Below are 16337 nucleotides of genomic sequence, written 5' to 3'. Positions count from 1 at the left end.
CTTCTGAGGCAGCCTTTCCTTGGCATAATTATAGAAGGCCATTGCTATAGTTTGGATCTAGGACATGAGAGGTAGGAGATCTCAGGTCATTGAGAGCCTGTCCTCAAAGGACATTGTGGGGCCCTGACCCCTTCTGTTCTTGCTTTTCTACTTCCTGGTCACTAGCTGATCAGATTTGTTCAGTACCCTTCTGCCCTTCATGATGCATTACTATGGGTCTAGATCAGCAAGGCCAAGTAGACTTTGACAGAAGCCTCTAAATCCATGGCTTTCTCTCTTTACAAACTGATAGTCTTAGGTGTGTATTTCTCCGATGGGAAGCTGACTAGGGCAGCCACCCTCTCCCTAGGTCTTCACATGTCTTCCATTGTCTGTCTGGTTCTACTCACCTCTGCCCTCCATCCTCTGTCTTTCTCCTATCCTCTTCTTCCTCCTCTTCCTCGTCCTCCTCTCATTGTTTTTGGAATGCTGGAGAGGAGCTGCCTCCCAGACCTAACTTCTTCTAATAAGATGGCAACAACTTTGCTGAGGCCCTACCCTGAAGTCTTTATTTTAATTGCCACTTTTTAAAGCCCTATCTCCAAATACAGTCTGAGACTGATGTTACCAGGGCTTACAGCTTTCATGTCTGAATTTGGGAACTCATAATTCAGCTCCTCTGACCTCCCAGCCAGCATCATCCTTCAAAGAAAAATGGGACGTCATTGAAACTTATCAAACTAGAGCACCATCTTTCAGCTGTCTCAGTGGTGATGCATTGTGGGAGGGAAGTACTGGTTTCACTTCGTATTGACAACATGCCCAACTGGGTGCCAAGGGATTCCTGATCTGAGACATCCCATTATCTCCCAACAGAGGCTAATGAATGCCTCCTGCCATGATTTTTGTGGCTTTCAGAGTAATGTCTCCGCAGGTTCCCATTTCCTGACTCCTAGAACTCATGCCAATTAGTTTTGTGTGGTGTGTTCACCCCCATCACTGTGACAAAACTGTTGCCATATACTACTCAGTCTGTGGTCACTTGCATCCATAGTCCCTGGGCCACTGTGAGACAGAACAGTTGTCAGAGGAACAAAACTGCCTTCCTCTCGGTAGCCTTCTCGGTGACCTAGCAGAGAGTATCTCTGCGCTGGGCAGCCTCATCTGGGTCCCTGCTGTGTTCCCACTTTCATGGTGGTCCTTTCCCCTTTAACTGATCATCTCTGGAAACAACCTCATAGGCACCCCAAGTATGACTTAGTAATATGGGTGTCTCTTAGTCTAATGAAGCTGGCAAAGATTAACCAGCACCCAATGGAAAAGGAACTCTGGAGAAGGTGGTGGACACCTGTAATTCTACAAGAAAACCTTTACAAGTTTGAGGCTGGCCTGATCCACATATAGTGAGTTCCCTAGCTTGGGCTACATAGGGATACCCTCTCTCAAAACCAAAACAACACATGGGCTGTACACATGTGATGAAGGATCTTAAAAGTAAGGAGGGGTGTCTTGGATTGTCAGGTGGGTGCAATAAAATCATAGGGACCCTGAAAGAATCTTCTCCCTCTGAGGAGGGAGGTGGGAGGGAGGAGGGAAAGGAAAGGTCAGAGGAAGGAAAGGAACGTGTTATTTTCTGGTCTTGGACATGGAGGAGAGGCTGCAAGCCAAGGATGGAGAGAGGCCTCTGAAAGCTAGGAGAAGGCAAGAAACTGAGGAGGCCAGCCTGTGACATCTTGCCATCAGTTCTGAGGCATCCATTTCCTGACTCTCTATGTATGTATAGAAACCAGAGGCACTTTGTTTCTCTTCTTAGAGACAGGGTTTCCCACTACCCTGGCTCATGATAATCTAGACTGATTGGCCATTGAGGTTTAGGGATGGCCCTGTCTCTGGTTCCTCAGAGTTGAGATTACAAACACATGCTAACACACTTGGCATTTTTTGTTTGTTTGTTTGTTTTTCGAGGCAGGGTTTCTCTGTAGCTTTTGGAGCCTGTCCTGGAACTAGCTCTAGTAGACCAGGCTGGCTTCGAACTCACAGAGATCAGCCTGCCTCTGCCTCTGCCTCCCGAGTGCTGGGATTAAAGGCATGCACCACCACCGCCCAGCCACACTTGGCATTTTTACATTGGCTCTGGGGATCCAAACTCAGGTCCTCATGTTTGCATGGCAAGCGTTTTACCGACTGAGCCATGACTCCAGGCCCTTCTTAACTCTGATCCCAGGAATGTGAGATGATAATAACCCTGTGACGTGTTAAGCAATAGCTTGGTGATCTTTTGTTGTAGCAACATGGATGGTCCATTCATATCTGTGTGAGGTGGATACTATTGTTATCCCCATTATACAGATGTGGAAACTGAGGCTCAGAATACTTAATGGGGTAAAGATCCCTCTATTGGTAGTATGTAGGCTTCCAAGCTACACCTGTCTTTTCCCATCACTTGTAGAACATTGTGCTGGTAATTCCCCTTCTCTGAGGGAAGAATTTGATTACCCATGCTGCCTTTTATTATCAGTGAGAAACACACATGGTTCGTGTCTGCCTCAACACCTCCATGATAATGCTCAGACATTTTCGTTTCTTCCTCCCCAGCATGGCCAAATACTTCCGGAACAACTTCATCAACCCCCATATTTACTCCAGAGGGATCGCTAAGCTTGTCTTCTGCTGGGACTTCACTGTCACCCATGAAAAAGCTGTGAAGCTAAAACAGAAGAATCTGAGCACGGAGATCAGGGTAAGGCCCAGGCCCCAGAGTCCTCCCCCACCAGCCTTCTCCCGTGCCTGTGTAGCTATAGCTTTCTTTCCCTCTTTCTTCCCCCCACCCCCTTTCCCTTCCCTTTCCCATTTCCCTTTCTCTGTTCTGTTGTGGTTTATGGTTGTACACCTGCCATCCTGGGGCGGCAGAGGCTGGAGGGCTGTATGTTTAAAGACAGGCTAAGCTACATGGTAAGCTTTGTTTCTTTTACATGCAAAGATAAAAGAGAAGGAAGGCAGGAAGGGGGTGGCTGGGTGAGAGAGGGAGGGAGGGAAGAAGGGAGGGAGGGAGGGAGGGAGGGAGGGAGGGAGGGAGGGAAAAGTGAATAGAGAAAGAAGGAGCAGGGGTGGAGAACAAAGCAGAAAATGCACTTCTGTGAGCACTGTGGCTACAGGCCTGTTACATCTCTCTGGTTCCCTAAGATGGAAATGGAGTTTGAAGGTCTTGGTCTTCTCTGCCATCCCGAGATACTCCCTTGGTCTCCCATAATTCACCTTGATCACAGACTTTCCCTCCAGCTCCTGCGTGGTCTGAACTGGCCCCACGATCCTGGGGATCTCTGCTGTTGGCAGGGAGGGGCCAGCGAGTCCACTTGACTGTCTGACACTTGCAGGAGAACCTGTCTGAGATCCGCCAGGAGAACGACAGGCTCACGTTCAACCAGCAGCTGACCCGCTTTTCCACTCACATAGCTGCCTGGCTCGTCTCTACCGGAGTGGCCGCAGCCTGCTGTGTAGCTGTGTACTACTTGGCTGAGTATAACTCTGAGGTAAGTAACCCCAAGGGCTGGAGCAGAGAGAGACCTGGGGAGAAGTGGGGGCTTCTGGGGCAGATGCAGAACTGAGGCCTCTAGCTGGGCCTCGTGGCCAGCAGCAGTCACACCCATAGAGGCTTGCTTCAAACTACTGAACTGCCCCTGTTCCCATGACCACAGACTCAGATGGGCACTTAGGAGTCCCCGGGGGTGTCATGACATCACAGGGCAAGGTGCACTAGGTTCCTGTGGAGATGGGGCTTTGGCAGAGACCTGGGATCAAATTCTTATTTCTGCTTTTTTTTTTTTGAGATAAAGTTTTGTCACACAGCAGAGGCTAGCCTTGAATGCCTTTGAACTCCTGATCTTCCTGCTTCTGTCTCCCAAGTGCTGAGATTATAGACACTCAGCATTCTTTGTTATTTTGTCCCCAGGCCCCTTTGACACCTGACAGGGTAGATGCTCTGTAAGTTTGTCTGGTGAACTCCCCTGTGTGACGTAATCTTTCTTGGCCACCATGCTCCACTTCTATCTGAATAAAATGGGTGTAGGTTTACACATACTTGAAGGGTTGCCAATGGCCATATTAAAGTATGATTTTAATAGGGGAAACTGAGTCACGGTCTTTAGGAGTCTGCCATTGACCACATGGGGTGGAATCTGTGGCTGGGCATCTGCAGGTGGAAAGCCTTTGCCTCCCGCATTTACCCTAAAGTGCAGGGCGACTAGTGAGAGACAAGTCCTAGGACCAGGCACCTGCTCTGGGCTGAGCCGGACCAACTGCTGGCATAAGCCCGATTGCTGTCAATCATCACTGGTAACCACGGCTTCTATGGGCAGGCTTGGCCTTATCTTATCTCTCTGGATTCTATCGAGTCTCTGTGGCTTGAGGGATGTTCCCCTGACTCAGAGGTGCCAGTCACCCAGGTTCCCCCTCAGCTGCTCAGTACAGGACAGAGGCAGCATTAGGACCCAAACATGTCTCCTAATTTCCTCAGTGTTGTGACAGAAGCAATGCCAGGGAGGAAGGAGTTACCTTGGCTCACAGTTCTTGGAGGGGACGGCATGGTGGCTGGGTATGGTTAGCAAAGGTGGGAGTGGGTGAACCGTCTCCATAGGTCAAGAAGCAGAGAATGTGGGGGGCACTAGAGGCTGGGCTTTGATCTTCGAAAGCTGGCCTCCTGTGGTGTATTTTATCTAGCCATGCTTCATGTTCCAAGATCCTACAGCCTTCTAAAACTGTGCCACTAGCTGGGGACCAAGTATTTAAACACACGGGTTCATAACTTTGCATCCTACCCATGATGTGGGGGTTCCAAAGCCATACCAAGGGTAGGAGGTGCTCTCAGGAGGTATAGAAGTGCATACAGGAGGGGTGAGGCCTCAGGAGAAGGAGAATGGGATATGGGACCCCAAATCCAACCACAGGAATAGCACCAAGAAAAATGCCTAGCAGAGGGCCCTCTACCTGCTATGAGGCAACCACCAGGGGGCTACATCCTGTAAAGGCACTGCATGGGCTAGCCTGCTCCCCAGTTCAGTTCTTAGCACAAAGGAAGCCTGGCAAACCTGCTCCAGGCTGTGCAAGGGTAGCAGGAACAGTCAGCTCTGAAACCATACATGTACAAGTAACATTATACAGCCTAAGCAGGTTGAATTGATATATTTATGAGTATATATGCATATAATATATATGTATGACAATAATTTTTTAAAAAGCCATGGATTTGAAAGTGAGCTGGGTAGGGTATACATGGGAGAGGGGTGAGAAAGAGGAAAGGGAAGGGAGAAAATGATGTAGTTATATTTTAGTTTAAAACACAAATTAAAAATGGGGACTATGCATGGTGGCACATGGCCTTTAATCCCAACACTTGCGAGGCAGAGGTGGGCAGATCTCTGTGAGTTCGAAGCCAGCCTGATCTACATAATGAATTCCAAGGATAGCCAAGGCGATATAATAAGACCTTGTCTCACCCCGCTAATAATGATGATGATGGTGATGGTGATTATGATGATGATAACAGAGTAGCAGGAGAAATCCCGGGGTGTTTAGTTCCCTTATGCCATGGCTAAAATAGATTTTTGTTTCCACAGCAAGAGAACTCGAAGCCTAGCCCAAAGCATCTTGGTGAGAGCCAAGTCCCAGCAGAACTGTTGAGATTAGGTCACTGTCCTAGTGCCACTGTGTTGGTGTGCTAAAACACTCTGACCAAAACTGACCTGGAAAGGAAAGGAAGTACTTGACTCACATCCTAGGTCACAGTCCGTCCCTGGGGCAGCCAGGACAGGAACTCAAGCAGGAAGCTGGAGGCAGGACCTGAGTAAACACTATTTGCTGGCTCCCCCACAGGCTCATGTTCAGCTAGCTTTCCTATACAGCCCAGGATCACCTGTCTAGGCTGGTGCTGCCTACCCTACCATGAGCTTGGCCTTCCTGCATCAACTAACAGCCAAGACAACCCACACACGTATACACACAGGCCAATCTGATCCAGGCAATTCCTCAGTTGAGGCTGCCCCTTGGCACTTGACTCTAGGTTGTATCAAGATGACAAAAACAACAACAACAAACTAACAAGCACTGTTCTGATTGAGTGCTTCCTTGCGTGACCCTGGGAAAACATACTTACTGCTCTGAGATTCAGTATCCTCAGCTGAAGTGTGGGGCAGGGGGTCTCTACTTCAGATGCTCTGAGAGTGAGGAAAGAAAGGGTCCACAGCTCCATGGACCTCTAAGGCGTGTCCTTCAACCCTGCAGTTCTTGAAGACGCACAGGAACCCTGGGGCGGTGCTGTTACTGCCATTTGTCGTATCCTGCATCAACCTGGTCGTGCCTCGCTTCTACTCCATGTTCCGCCTAGTGGAGAGGTTCGAGGTACCAAGGCAGGAAGTCTACGTCCTCCTCATCCGGTAGGTGTGACACACCTGATTTGAGATCATTTCCAGGAGCTAGAAGGAGCTCCATTCAAATGTCAAAGTTCTGTTCCTGAAGGAAGGTGTTCCAGTCATGAGGGGAGCCATATGATGTATTAACAGTTGTCTTAGTTAGGGTTTCTATTGCTGTGATGAAACACCATGGTTGATAACAAGCTGGGGAGGACTTATATGTCTACAACGCTGTTCATCCCTGAAGGAAGTAAGGACAGGAGTTCAAATGAGGCAAGGACCTGGAGGCAGGAACTGAAACAGAGGCCACAGAGAGGTGCTACTTACTAACTTGCTCCCATGTCTTCCTCAGCCTGCTTTCTTATAGACCACCAGCCCAAGGATGGCTCCACCCACAATGGGCTGGACATTCCCCCATCAATTACTAATTAAGAAAATGCCCTACATCAGCTTGCCTACAACTTGGTCTTGTGGAGGCATTTTCTTAATTGAGGTTCCCTAACCTCGGATGATTTCATCTTATGTCACATTGACATAAAACTACCAAGCACAACCGCCTTCAAAGACCCCTGGGAAAATATGATTATTGAGTATGGATGCTTTTTTACTAGATGGTGGCTTACTTTTCTCAATAGCTGCTGGCCTCGGAATTAACCCAATTCTCCAGTGTCACTGCACAGATGGACAAGCACTGTGCAAGGGTTCCTGACCTCAGAGCTCTGGTACCCACTGCCTCACACAGGAGGAGAAGGCATATTTCTGTAATTCATCCATCAAAACAGAAGGAAGGATGTTCTTGGTGACTCCTTGGCTCAAAGGCAGCACTCCTTGGTGATGCCCCTTCCTATATACAAGAGATGCAGCCAAAGTGTGATATACAATAACCGAAGCCACCCAGTTTCTGTCCTTGCAGCCTTTCCCTGGTCGATTCTCTTGCTAACTCCTGGCTCTGACCATGGGTCTGCACGCTGCATAAATTGTCCTCACAGATCATCCTTCCTCTCTGTGACCTTGGAGATCTGACCCTTTCTCCTCATCATTCTCCTTACTAGCCTCCTGGTGTTCTCAGACATGTCTAACTCCATACCTGCCTCTGTTCTGGCTGCTCTCTTTGCAGGAAAGTCTCTTCTTACATATGGCCCTGGGGACTGCTTCCCGACTTAGTTTAGACTTTCGCTCAAGAGTTGTCCTTCATGGTGTCTTCCCAACCACTCTTATTCCCTACATTATAGCTTCCTTCTACTTCTTAGCATTTAATTTATTATCTCCCCCAGCAGTGCATGTACACACACATGCACGCGCGCGCACACACACAGATGCACACACACACACACACACACATGCACACTCACGTGTGAGCGTGTATAAAAAGAAGTTGTTTTCTTGCTCACAGTACCTGGGGCATTCCAAATGCTCAAAGATAATTAGTAAATGAAAGAATCAATAAATCAGCGAGTCAATTATTTTCGATTTATACTATGAAAAATTCTAATCATAGATGATTATTGTGCCATCATTATTCCTTCCAACCCTCCAATTCCTCCGAGTTCCAACCCACTAGGCTGGGGTTCCACTTTGCTGCTTTCTTAGGTGTGATGGCTCATATCGACTGTCAACGTGACAGGCTCTCTAATCATTTAGCAGACAGATCTCTGGGCACGTCTGTGGAGTTTCTAGATTGGGTTGGCTGGAGTGGAAAGACCACTCTAGCTGTGGACAGCACCAGTCCTGTGTGCTAGGATCCCAGGCTGAATGAAAAGCAGAAAAGAAGCTGAGCACTGGATCCATCTCACCTTGCATCCTAACTGTGTATGCAATGCGACCAGCTGCTCCTGCCCCCACTGCCATGTCTGCCCTTACATGATGGGCTTTACCCTCAAACTGCGAGCCAACAAAAAAAAAAAACAGAAATCACTTTAACACAATGAGGAAATTAACAAAAGCATTAGGTATGTATATAGACAGGAAAATATTAGGGATTGCTGTCACACTTGAAATTTGGGTAAGATGAGTGTGACATACCCACCTGTGATAGAGTTATAAAGGTTAAGAGAGATGATTTAGTGAGGGTCTCAGTAGAGCATCTGGGGTGAGCATTCAATAAATAAATATTAAACACATTTCTTATTACTGTAATGGGTTTGAATGGGAGAGAAACTGGTTCATTTGCAGGGTCAACAGAAGAGAGTGTATTAGTCAGAATTAAGTTTTTGCTGCAGTAACAATCCTCCCCAAGTCTCAGCGGCATGAGACACAAAGGTTTATTTCTTGCCAGTGTTACGTGTACATCGTAGACTGGAGAGAAGGTTAAGAGCATGTTCGTCACCAAGGGACCCAGGCTGAAGCATCAATGCACATCTGAGATAGTGCTGACTGCCTTTGCAAAGAAGGGCAGTGGTTTCTAGGGGGTCTCAGAGTGGCATGCCGTGCCCAAGGCTAGAACTGACACATGGCACATCTGCTCATAGCTCACCTGCTAGAACTCATCGTACTATCCAGCCCTAGAGGGCAGGCAGAGATGTCTGTCCTGCCGCATGCCTACAGGACACACTGACCAACAGCACAGGAGGCTGCCATTGGGATGACCAAAGCCTTTCCTCTTCTGTTATTTAGAAACATCCTTCTGAAGATCTCCATCGTTGGAATTCTTTGTTACTATTGGCTCAACATTGTGGCCCTGTCAGACGAAGAGGTGAGAGTTACATGCTGTTCTGCCTTGAGTTTGTTTCTTGGCCTTTAGTTCCTGACAGCCATTACACTTTCCTTTTGGGAAGAGCGGAGCAAAGAAGCTGGTCTGGGAAGCAACTTAAAGTAGGAGGGCTTCGTGGAAAAGCTGAGATGCCAATCAAATACATTCAATCTCTTTAGTTTCAGTCTTTGTATCCATAAGATGGGCACTATGCAATATCAGCTGTGACCAACCTATGATGGGCATACCATAGGCAGCAATTCTGAGGCTGATCTGTCCAGATAGCCTGAAGATGAGACAAGATCCTTCTTGAGCATTGATGTCCCATATTGTCCTGCCCCAGGCACCATGGACTCTGCTGTTACACGGACATGAAGCTCATCTGCACGTTCACACCCTAACCCTGGCTGTCCCTGTCTCTCCCACACTCATCAGGACTTTTCAACTTATTTTACCTCAGACCATGGGTTTCTGGTCCTTGCACTCTGACAGTGATGCCCCAGAAGGCCTCAAAAGAAAGATAACCTCATTGGTTCCAAGGCCATTTCCTTGAAGTCCAGTGGCAGAATAAGAGATTCTCTATTTCTTTGGCTCACTTCCAGGGCTAGGCATGCTGGGTCCCCAAGGGACCACACTGACCAAAATAACATTGCAATGTCTGGATTCAAATTATCTTTCATCACACAGTATCTTCGCCAAACTCCAATCATCAAAGATGTTCAGAATCAGCTTTCTAAACTAGGATGTTAGAGAATGAGCCATGTTATAGCTACCCATTTATTCTTCCATGCAGCTATTCATTTATGTATCCATCCATCCATTCCTTAAGACAGCTATCCACTTATTCAACTATCATCTATTCACTTATCCACCTAGCCATGCATCCATTTACCTAGACATATCCCCATCCATCCATTTATCCACCCATCTTCCAAGTCGCCCATCCATCTCTCCATATTTCCCACTTCATCTACCATCTATCCATCCTTGAGTCCTTGGGCTAGTATGGAAACCTTCCTTCCCCTTCAGCCAGACCTGAAAGCCGCCAGTATGTCTTCTCTTAGCTCTGACTTCCTGCAGAAGTTGCCGTCCACCAGTTCCCACCAACTTGGGAGAACCTCTAGTCACTTTTTAAAATGATACTTTTATTAGTTGTAAGTTCCATCTATCTAGACAGTGTAGGAGTCAATAAATAGAAAGAGGAGGGGCATCGTTAGCCCTCCATGCTTCTTACTCTCCTAAGGAAAGTGATTGGCCCTGGTGGGGAGATGGGGGTAGAGGGCACAGGGCAAAGATGGGATAGCTTAGAAGTAGAGGTGATGAGAGGGGAAGACTTTGTACATGTGAGTGGTAAGCCTTCTAGGGTAGAGAGAAGTTCAGAAAGAGAATATGCACACACGTGTGCACACGTGCACACACACACATACATACATACACGCATACATACATACACACATATACATACATACATACACACACACACACACACACATACACACACACACACACACTGGCTGCTTTTACAGAGTAAGTCTACTTTCCTGGGTACACAAGGTGTGGTCAAATTGCACCCGTATGAGCTCCGATCAGGGCCACCAGCCCTGCCTGACCTTAACTCCGCCTGTCTTCCAGTGCTGGGAGACCTTCATTGGCCAGGACATCTACCGGCTCCTTCTCATGGACTTCGTGTTCTCATTGGCCGATTCCTTACTGGGAGAGTTTCTGAGGAGGTAACCGTTAGTCAGTTGTGAGTGGCTCTGTAGCCAGAGACTGATGCCTGGCTGAACAGAAAGCGTGGGCTCCTGCCATGTCTGTGTGTGTGTGTCTAATCCGCCCATTGTCCTTCAGGGTGTTGTTCTCTTCTAACATAACCACATTCTACCTTAACCTGACAGCTCATTAGGTTTAAGTTGACCCTACCCAACCTTCTATTTAGACAAAAATTCCAGAAATAAAACAGAAACTGAGCCACTTGGAATCTCTCTCCCTTTTCCTCATTCTTTTTTGACTGTGACTATTGGCCAGATGTGATTTATTTTTATATTATTTTTTGCAGTGCTGGGATGGGGAGAGACACAAGGCCTTGTGGTGCTAAGGAAGCATTCCACGGCTGAGCCACACCCTCGTCCTGCGGGGGCCCTGTTCTGTTTTTCTTCATTCACTTTGTAATGATTTGATGCGAGCCTCTTATTTCTTGGCACTGCTTTTGCCGAGGTTGTAACCCAGGGCCTGAGACTTGTAAAATCTCTTCCGCTGAGCCACACCCCAGCCCTGGACACATCCATCTAGAATGAGATGCCATGGTACTGTGCCAGGTTTTCTCCGTGGGGAGGCTGAATGCCAGATTCCATCAATTCTGTCCAGACTTGCTTTATTCCAGCCTCTGTCCAGACCCTGAATGCAAAGGGGAGAAACATTTTTGTTAACAGAGATTTTGGAGGATATGGAAACTTCTCTATATAAAGAAATGTGGGTGAGGAGATGGCTCAGTGAGTGAAGTGTTTAATCATACAAGCATGAGGTTCTGAGTTCAAATACCCAGAACCCACACAAAGACAGTTGTATTGCACATCTAGAATCCCAATGCTCCTAATGGGAGACAGAAGAAGCCTTCAAAATTCTGTCTCAACCAAGGTAGAACAGGAGAACTAATACCAAGATGATCCTGTGATTTCCATATGCACACTGTGCCATGTGCATGCACACATGTATGTACAGATATACACATACACATATCAGACACATCAACAATGAGTCAAAACAATAATAGCAAAAGAAGAGAAAAGAAAATGTCATTAAAGAATGATGTAAGCTCTGGTAGGTCAACCACACACTAGGGCAGGCTCTACTCCCAAGAGCAGTTGGACAACACAGACTAGACTAGATGGCAATAAAGAAGAATTCAAAGTTAGGTGGGTAAGGAGGTAATGGTGGAGAGGGTGGATATGGGAGGAGGGAGGGTCAGTATGATCAAAATGCATTGTGTAATATTCTCAAAGAATTAGCAAAAGTAATATTTAAGAAAACAAGAAAACAAGAAAGTTTCCCCAAAGTATATAGAGAGCTTGTTTTCTTCTTTAGGAAACACGGACCATCACTGGCTCTAGAGCAGTAACCATAAACGTGGCTTGGTTGGCTCAGTGGTAAAGTGCATAGTTAGTATATTCAAGGCCCTGGGTTCCAACCTCAGCACCAAAAAGCAGTTTCTAAAAATGCATTTAGCTTGGGAGGTCCTCAGCTTTTTTGTTTCATGAGAAAGAAAATGTAACAAAGAATGAGATGAACCAGAAAGTAGGTTGGCTATTTTAAATAATGGGGGCAGCCAACACCCTCCAGAGCTGTTTACAACCATGTAGTAGCTCCCTACTTGACTGCATTGCCCTAATCCCACGTCTCCCCAGTTCCCTCGACTCCTGAAGAACTGGCACTGTCCTCGGGGCTTCATCAGCTCTAGGACTTGCAGCTTCATCCCTGGCTACTGAGGGTGTCTGCTGCTGTTTGTCCTGGTTGGTGGGGTGCTCTGAGTTGTTGTTGGAGTACTAAATGCAGGATGTTTTCACAGGCTCATTGGGACGAAATTCATCACAAGTCTCAGCTTACAGGAGTTTGACATTGCCAGGAATGTTCTAGAACTGATCTATGCACAAACTCTGGCCTGGTAAGTTTTTACAGTGCAGTGGAGCGCCCCGTCAGTTCCCACCTGGGGGTGAACTTGGGAGTTTTGGTTGTAGGGGCTGGTCTGTTGTTTAAAATCTGAGTGGGTGACTGGGCATGGTAGTGACCAGGTTGACCTCAAACCCACAGAGATCTGCCCGCCTCTGTCTCCCAAGCACTGGGATTAAAGGAATGTGCCATCTTCTGCCTAATGAGAGTCAGTTTAAGGCAAGGTAGCACCCTGGAGACCCACAGACTATAGGTGGTCACAGGCCTGATTTGTTTACCAGCCCATTACACCCCTTCTGCTTCTTCCCCTGCCACAGAACTTTTTCTAAAACTCTGGGTTACCCCCTACAGTTTTGAATTTTTGCTCTACCTAAAATGCTTTCTCTGTATGTGTCTGCACATACATGTATGAGAGGTTGATGTGTGTGTAGATGCATGTGTGTGTGCATGCGTGCGGAGCCAGAGAACAATCTTGTTGTGTCTCAAGAACTGTTAATTCTTTTTTTAAAAATTCTATTCTTTTCTTTTCCTCCCTCCCTCTCTCTCTCTCTCTCTCTCTCTATTCCCCCCCCCCCCCCGCCACCACCACCACCATGCAGGGTTTGTCACTGGAACTCACCTAGTAAGCTAAGCAGTTCAGAGAACCCCTGGGAGCACTTGATTCTGTCTACCAGGTCTAGCATTATAGTGCATGCCACATGCTTGGCTTTTAAAATGTAGGTTCTAGTAGTTGAAAACAGACCTTCATATTTAGAAGACAGACTCTTTACCAATTAAACTGTGATTCCCCCTCCCCCCAGCTCTGTGCAATTTATACATTGAAACAAAATCACCAATATGATGTATTAGGGGAATATTTGGTCTTAAAGTGGTGCCACCATTAATAGGATTGGTCCCTTTATAAAAGAGACCCATGAGAGGCTTCTGAACCCTTCGACCATGTGAGGATAGTGAGAAGGTTCATCCGTGAACCAGGAAGTAAACTTCACCAGACACCACTGAATCTGCCACCCATTCAATCTCCGACTTTTGGCCTCTCAAATTGTGAGCAACAAACCTATGCTGTTCTAAAGTTAGCCAGCTAAGGGTGTTTGCCATAGTATCCCAAATGAGTAATACAACCACCAATATATTTTATTTTATGCGTACGGGTGTTTTTCCTGCATGTATGTCTATGCATCATGGGTGTGCATTGCCTGCAGAGGGCAGAAGAGGGCATCGGATGCCCTGGAACTGGAGTTACAAATGGTTATCACCAGGTGCGTAGGTGCTGAGAATTGAACCCAGGTCCTCTGAAACAGCAGTCAGTGTTCTTAACCACTGAGCCATCTCTCCAGCCCTATATGTTTTTTCTTTGCTTCTTGTTTGAAGCAGCTTAGAGCAAGGTAGCTCTCTCTGATTAGCCCTGGCTGACCTAGGACTCACTATGTAAACCAGGCTGGTCTGGAACGCACATAGATACACTTACCTCTGCCTTCCATATGCTGGGATGGACATGTGTTACCATTCCCAGTCCCATCACTAATACTTAAAACACAGGAGATCATGTAGAATTCTCCTGTCTCTTTCTTTCTCCCTCCCTCCCTCTTTCCTCTCTTCCTCCTTCCCTCCATTCCTCTCTCCCCTCCTCCCTTCCCCTTGTTTTTCAAGATGACCAGCTAGTTGTATCATGTAACTTCATTTTGCTTTATTTCTGTGATGGTACTGGAACCCAAACCCAGGTTCTCATGCATGATAACCAAGTGTTTCACCACTAAGATATCCCACCTTAGGCCCTGACCTCCATCCTTTTATGCAGGCCCACTTAGAAACCTTAGACAAGCCCATGAGTCTTTCCTTACTTATTTTAACATGATGGAGTCCATGCCAGAGTTTGGTGCGTCGGATCACATGCCCAGGTTCTATCTGTTGGGAAATAGGTGACTTCAAAGCGATGCATTAGGAACTGAATAAGCCTGGATTCTGGGGCTAGCCCCACAACTCACTGAGGTCCCTGGCTTTTCAGAGCCTTAGTTCCTGGGAACTTGCATATAATAGCAGCTGCTTTCAAATTACATTGAGGGTGAAATTTGATAGTAGATGAACAGAGTTTTACAAACTCCAGCAGGTCAGGCAACTGCCAAATGTCTCATTAAAATTGCTCCACGTGGTCTGGCTGTCTGCAGGTAGTCTGTCTTTGAACAGATTTTCTAGCAAGGGAGGACTTTTCGTTAGTATTTAAGTGGTGATTTGTCTGTACTGCCAGGCCACAGGCTTGCTTCCAAGGTCATGCACCTACATTTTTTCAACAGCCAGGATACCTTCAGGGAGGGTAAAGGGCTGAGATAATAGTTTGCTTTGGAAGATTTGAGAGATTGAAGGAAAATGGTATGTCTGCTCACTAATGTCTGGCTCAGACATATTTTGTTAATGAGGGTGCTACATCCCTTATGAGCTCTCTTGTGATTGTTCACTATTAGTAAGTAACTGGGCTAAGGAGATGGCCCAGTCAGTAGAGTGCTTACCTCTCAAGCATGAGGACCTGAGCTTGATCCCCAATACCAATATAAAAGCCGAGTGTGGAGGTGTGTGTCTGTAATCCCTGTACTGGAGAGGTGGAGAAAGGAGGATCAAGTCCTGGAGATTGCCAGTCAGCCAGTCCAGTCCAATAACCACATCCCAGGTCAATGAGAGAAGCTGTCATAAAAAAGATGGAGAGTAGATAAGGGAGACACCTAAAGCTGCGCTCTGGCCTCCACGCACATCTGCACACATGTGCACACCCACCCACAAACACAAACACACTCATTGTGGTGCATGCCTGAAATGCCAGCACTGAGAGACCAAGTCAGGAAGATTGCAAGTTCAAGGTTAGCCTGAGCTAAACATTGTGATCGTCACTCAAACTGACAGAAATACATAACAAGAATCATCACGTGGCTATGTAACCGATTGTCTGAACTTTTTCATTTTGCAGAGTTTAAACACTATGTTCATTAAACCACTCCCTGATGCCCACTCTCCCCAGCACCTGGCAACCACCATTCTACTTAGAGTTCTATGCTCTGCCTACCCTGGATACATCCTTGGGGATATATCTTTGTTTTTTGTGTCTGGCTTATTTCACTTATTTGCAGCATTTCCTTCTTAAGCACATTCAACACGTCATTGTATGTGTCAGCTCACACTCTGTTTATCCACTCGTTTGTCTGTGAACATTCTGGTGGCTTCCGTCGTTCCACTGTTGTGAACAGTGTCACTGTGAACATGGGTGTGCAGACACTTCTGGGAGATTCTGCTTTCAGTTGTTCTACTTTCTACCCAGAAACCAAATGTCCACATCACAATTTGTCAGCACTCTTAAAATATTTAGTCATTTAAAAGCAATGGGATTATCTGGTACACGCCTTTAATCCCAACCCTTGGGAGGCAGAGGCAAGTGGATCTCTGTGAGTTCAAGGCCAGCCTGGTCTCCATAGTGAATTCCAGGACAGCTGGGGCTACATAATGAGACCCTGTCTTGGAGGAAAAACCACCTTCAACAAAAAATAAAATTAAATTAAAAAAATAAAACAAACAAAAAGAACAAAACAGCAACAACAACAACAAAACAACCCTTTAGG

At 46.7% G+C, this 16337-nt stretch overlaps 1 protein-coding gene across 4 annotated transcripts in view; it reads left to right on the top strand.

Moving 5' to 3' along the window:
- Positions 1 to 16337, top strand: part of Tmc5 (transmembrane channel like 5) — a 95097-nt gene that overhangs the window by 58586 nt on the left and 20174 nt on the right. For all 4 annotated transcript variants that reach the window (XM_041666699.1, XM_041666700.1, XM_041666695.1 and 1 more), the window contains exons 9-14: positions 2575 to 2719; positions 3354 to 3509; positions 6256 to 6407; positions 8997 to 9075; positions 10705 to 10802; positions 12635 to 12730. In XM_041666699.1, the coding sequence (XP_041522633.1) occupies positions 2575 to 2719; positions 3354 to 3509; positions 6256 to 6407; positions 8997 to 9075; positions 10705 to 10802; positions 12635 to 12730 (726 nt within the window). The remainder of the gene's footprint in view (positions 1 to 2574; positions 2720 to 3353; positions 3510 to 6255; positions 6408 to 8996; positions 9076 to 10704; positions 10803 to 12634; positions 12731 to 16337) is intronic.

The sequence above is a fragment of the Microtus oregoni genome, unplaced genomic scaffold (assembly GCF_018167655.1).
Source record: "Microtus oregoni isolate MIOR12 unplaced genomic scaffold, Mior012 000016F_ref0000370, whole genome shotgun sequence".
NCBI lineage: Eukaryota > Metazoa > Chordata > Mammalia > Rodentia > Cricetidae > Microtus > Microtus oregoni.
The sequence above is the reverse complement of the archived record's forward strand: the minus strand, read 5'-3'. Positions and strand labels throughout refer to the sequence as shown.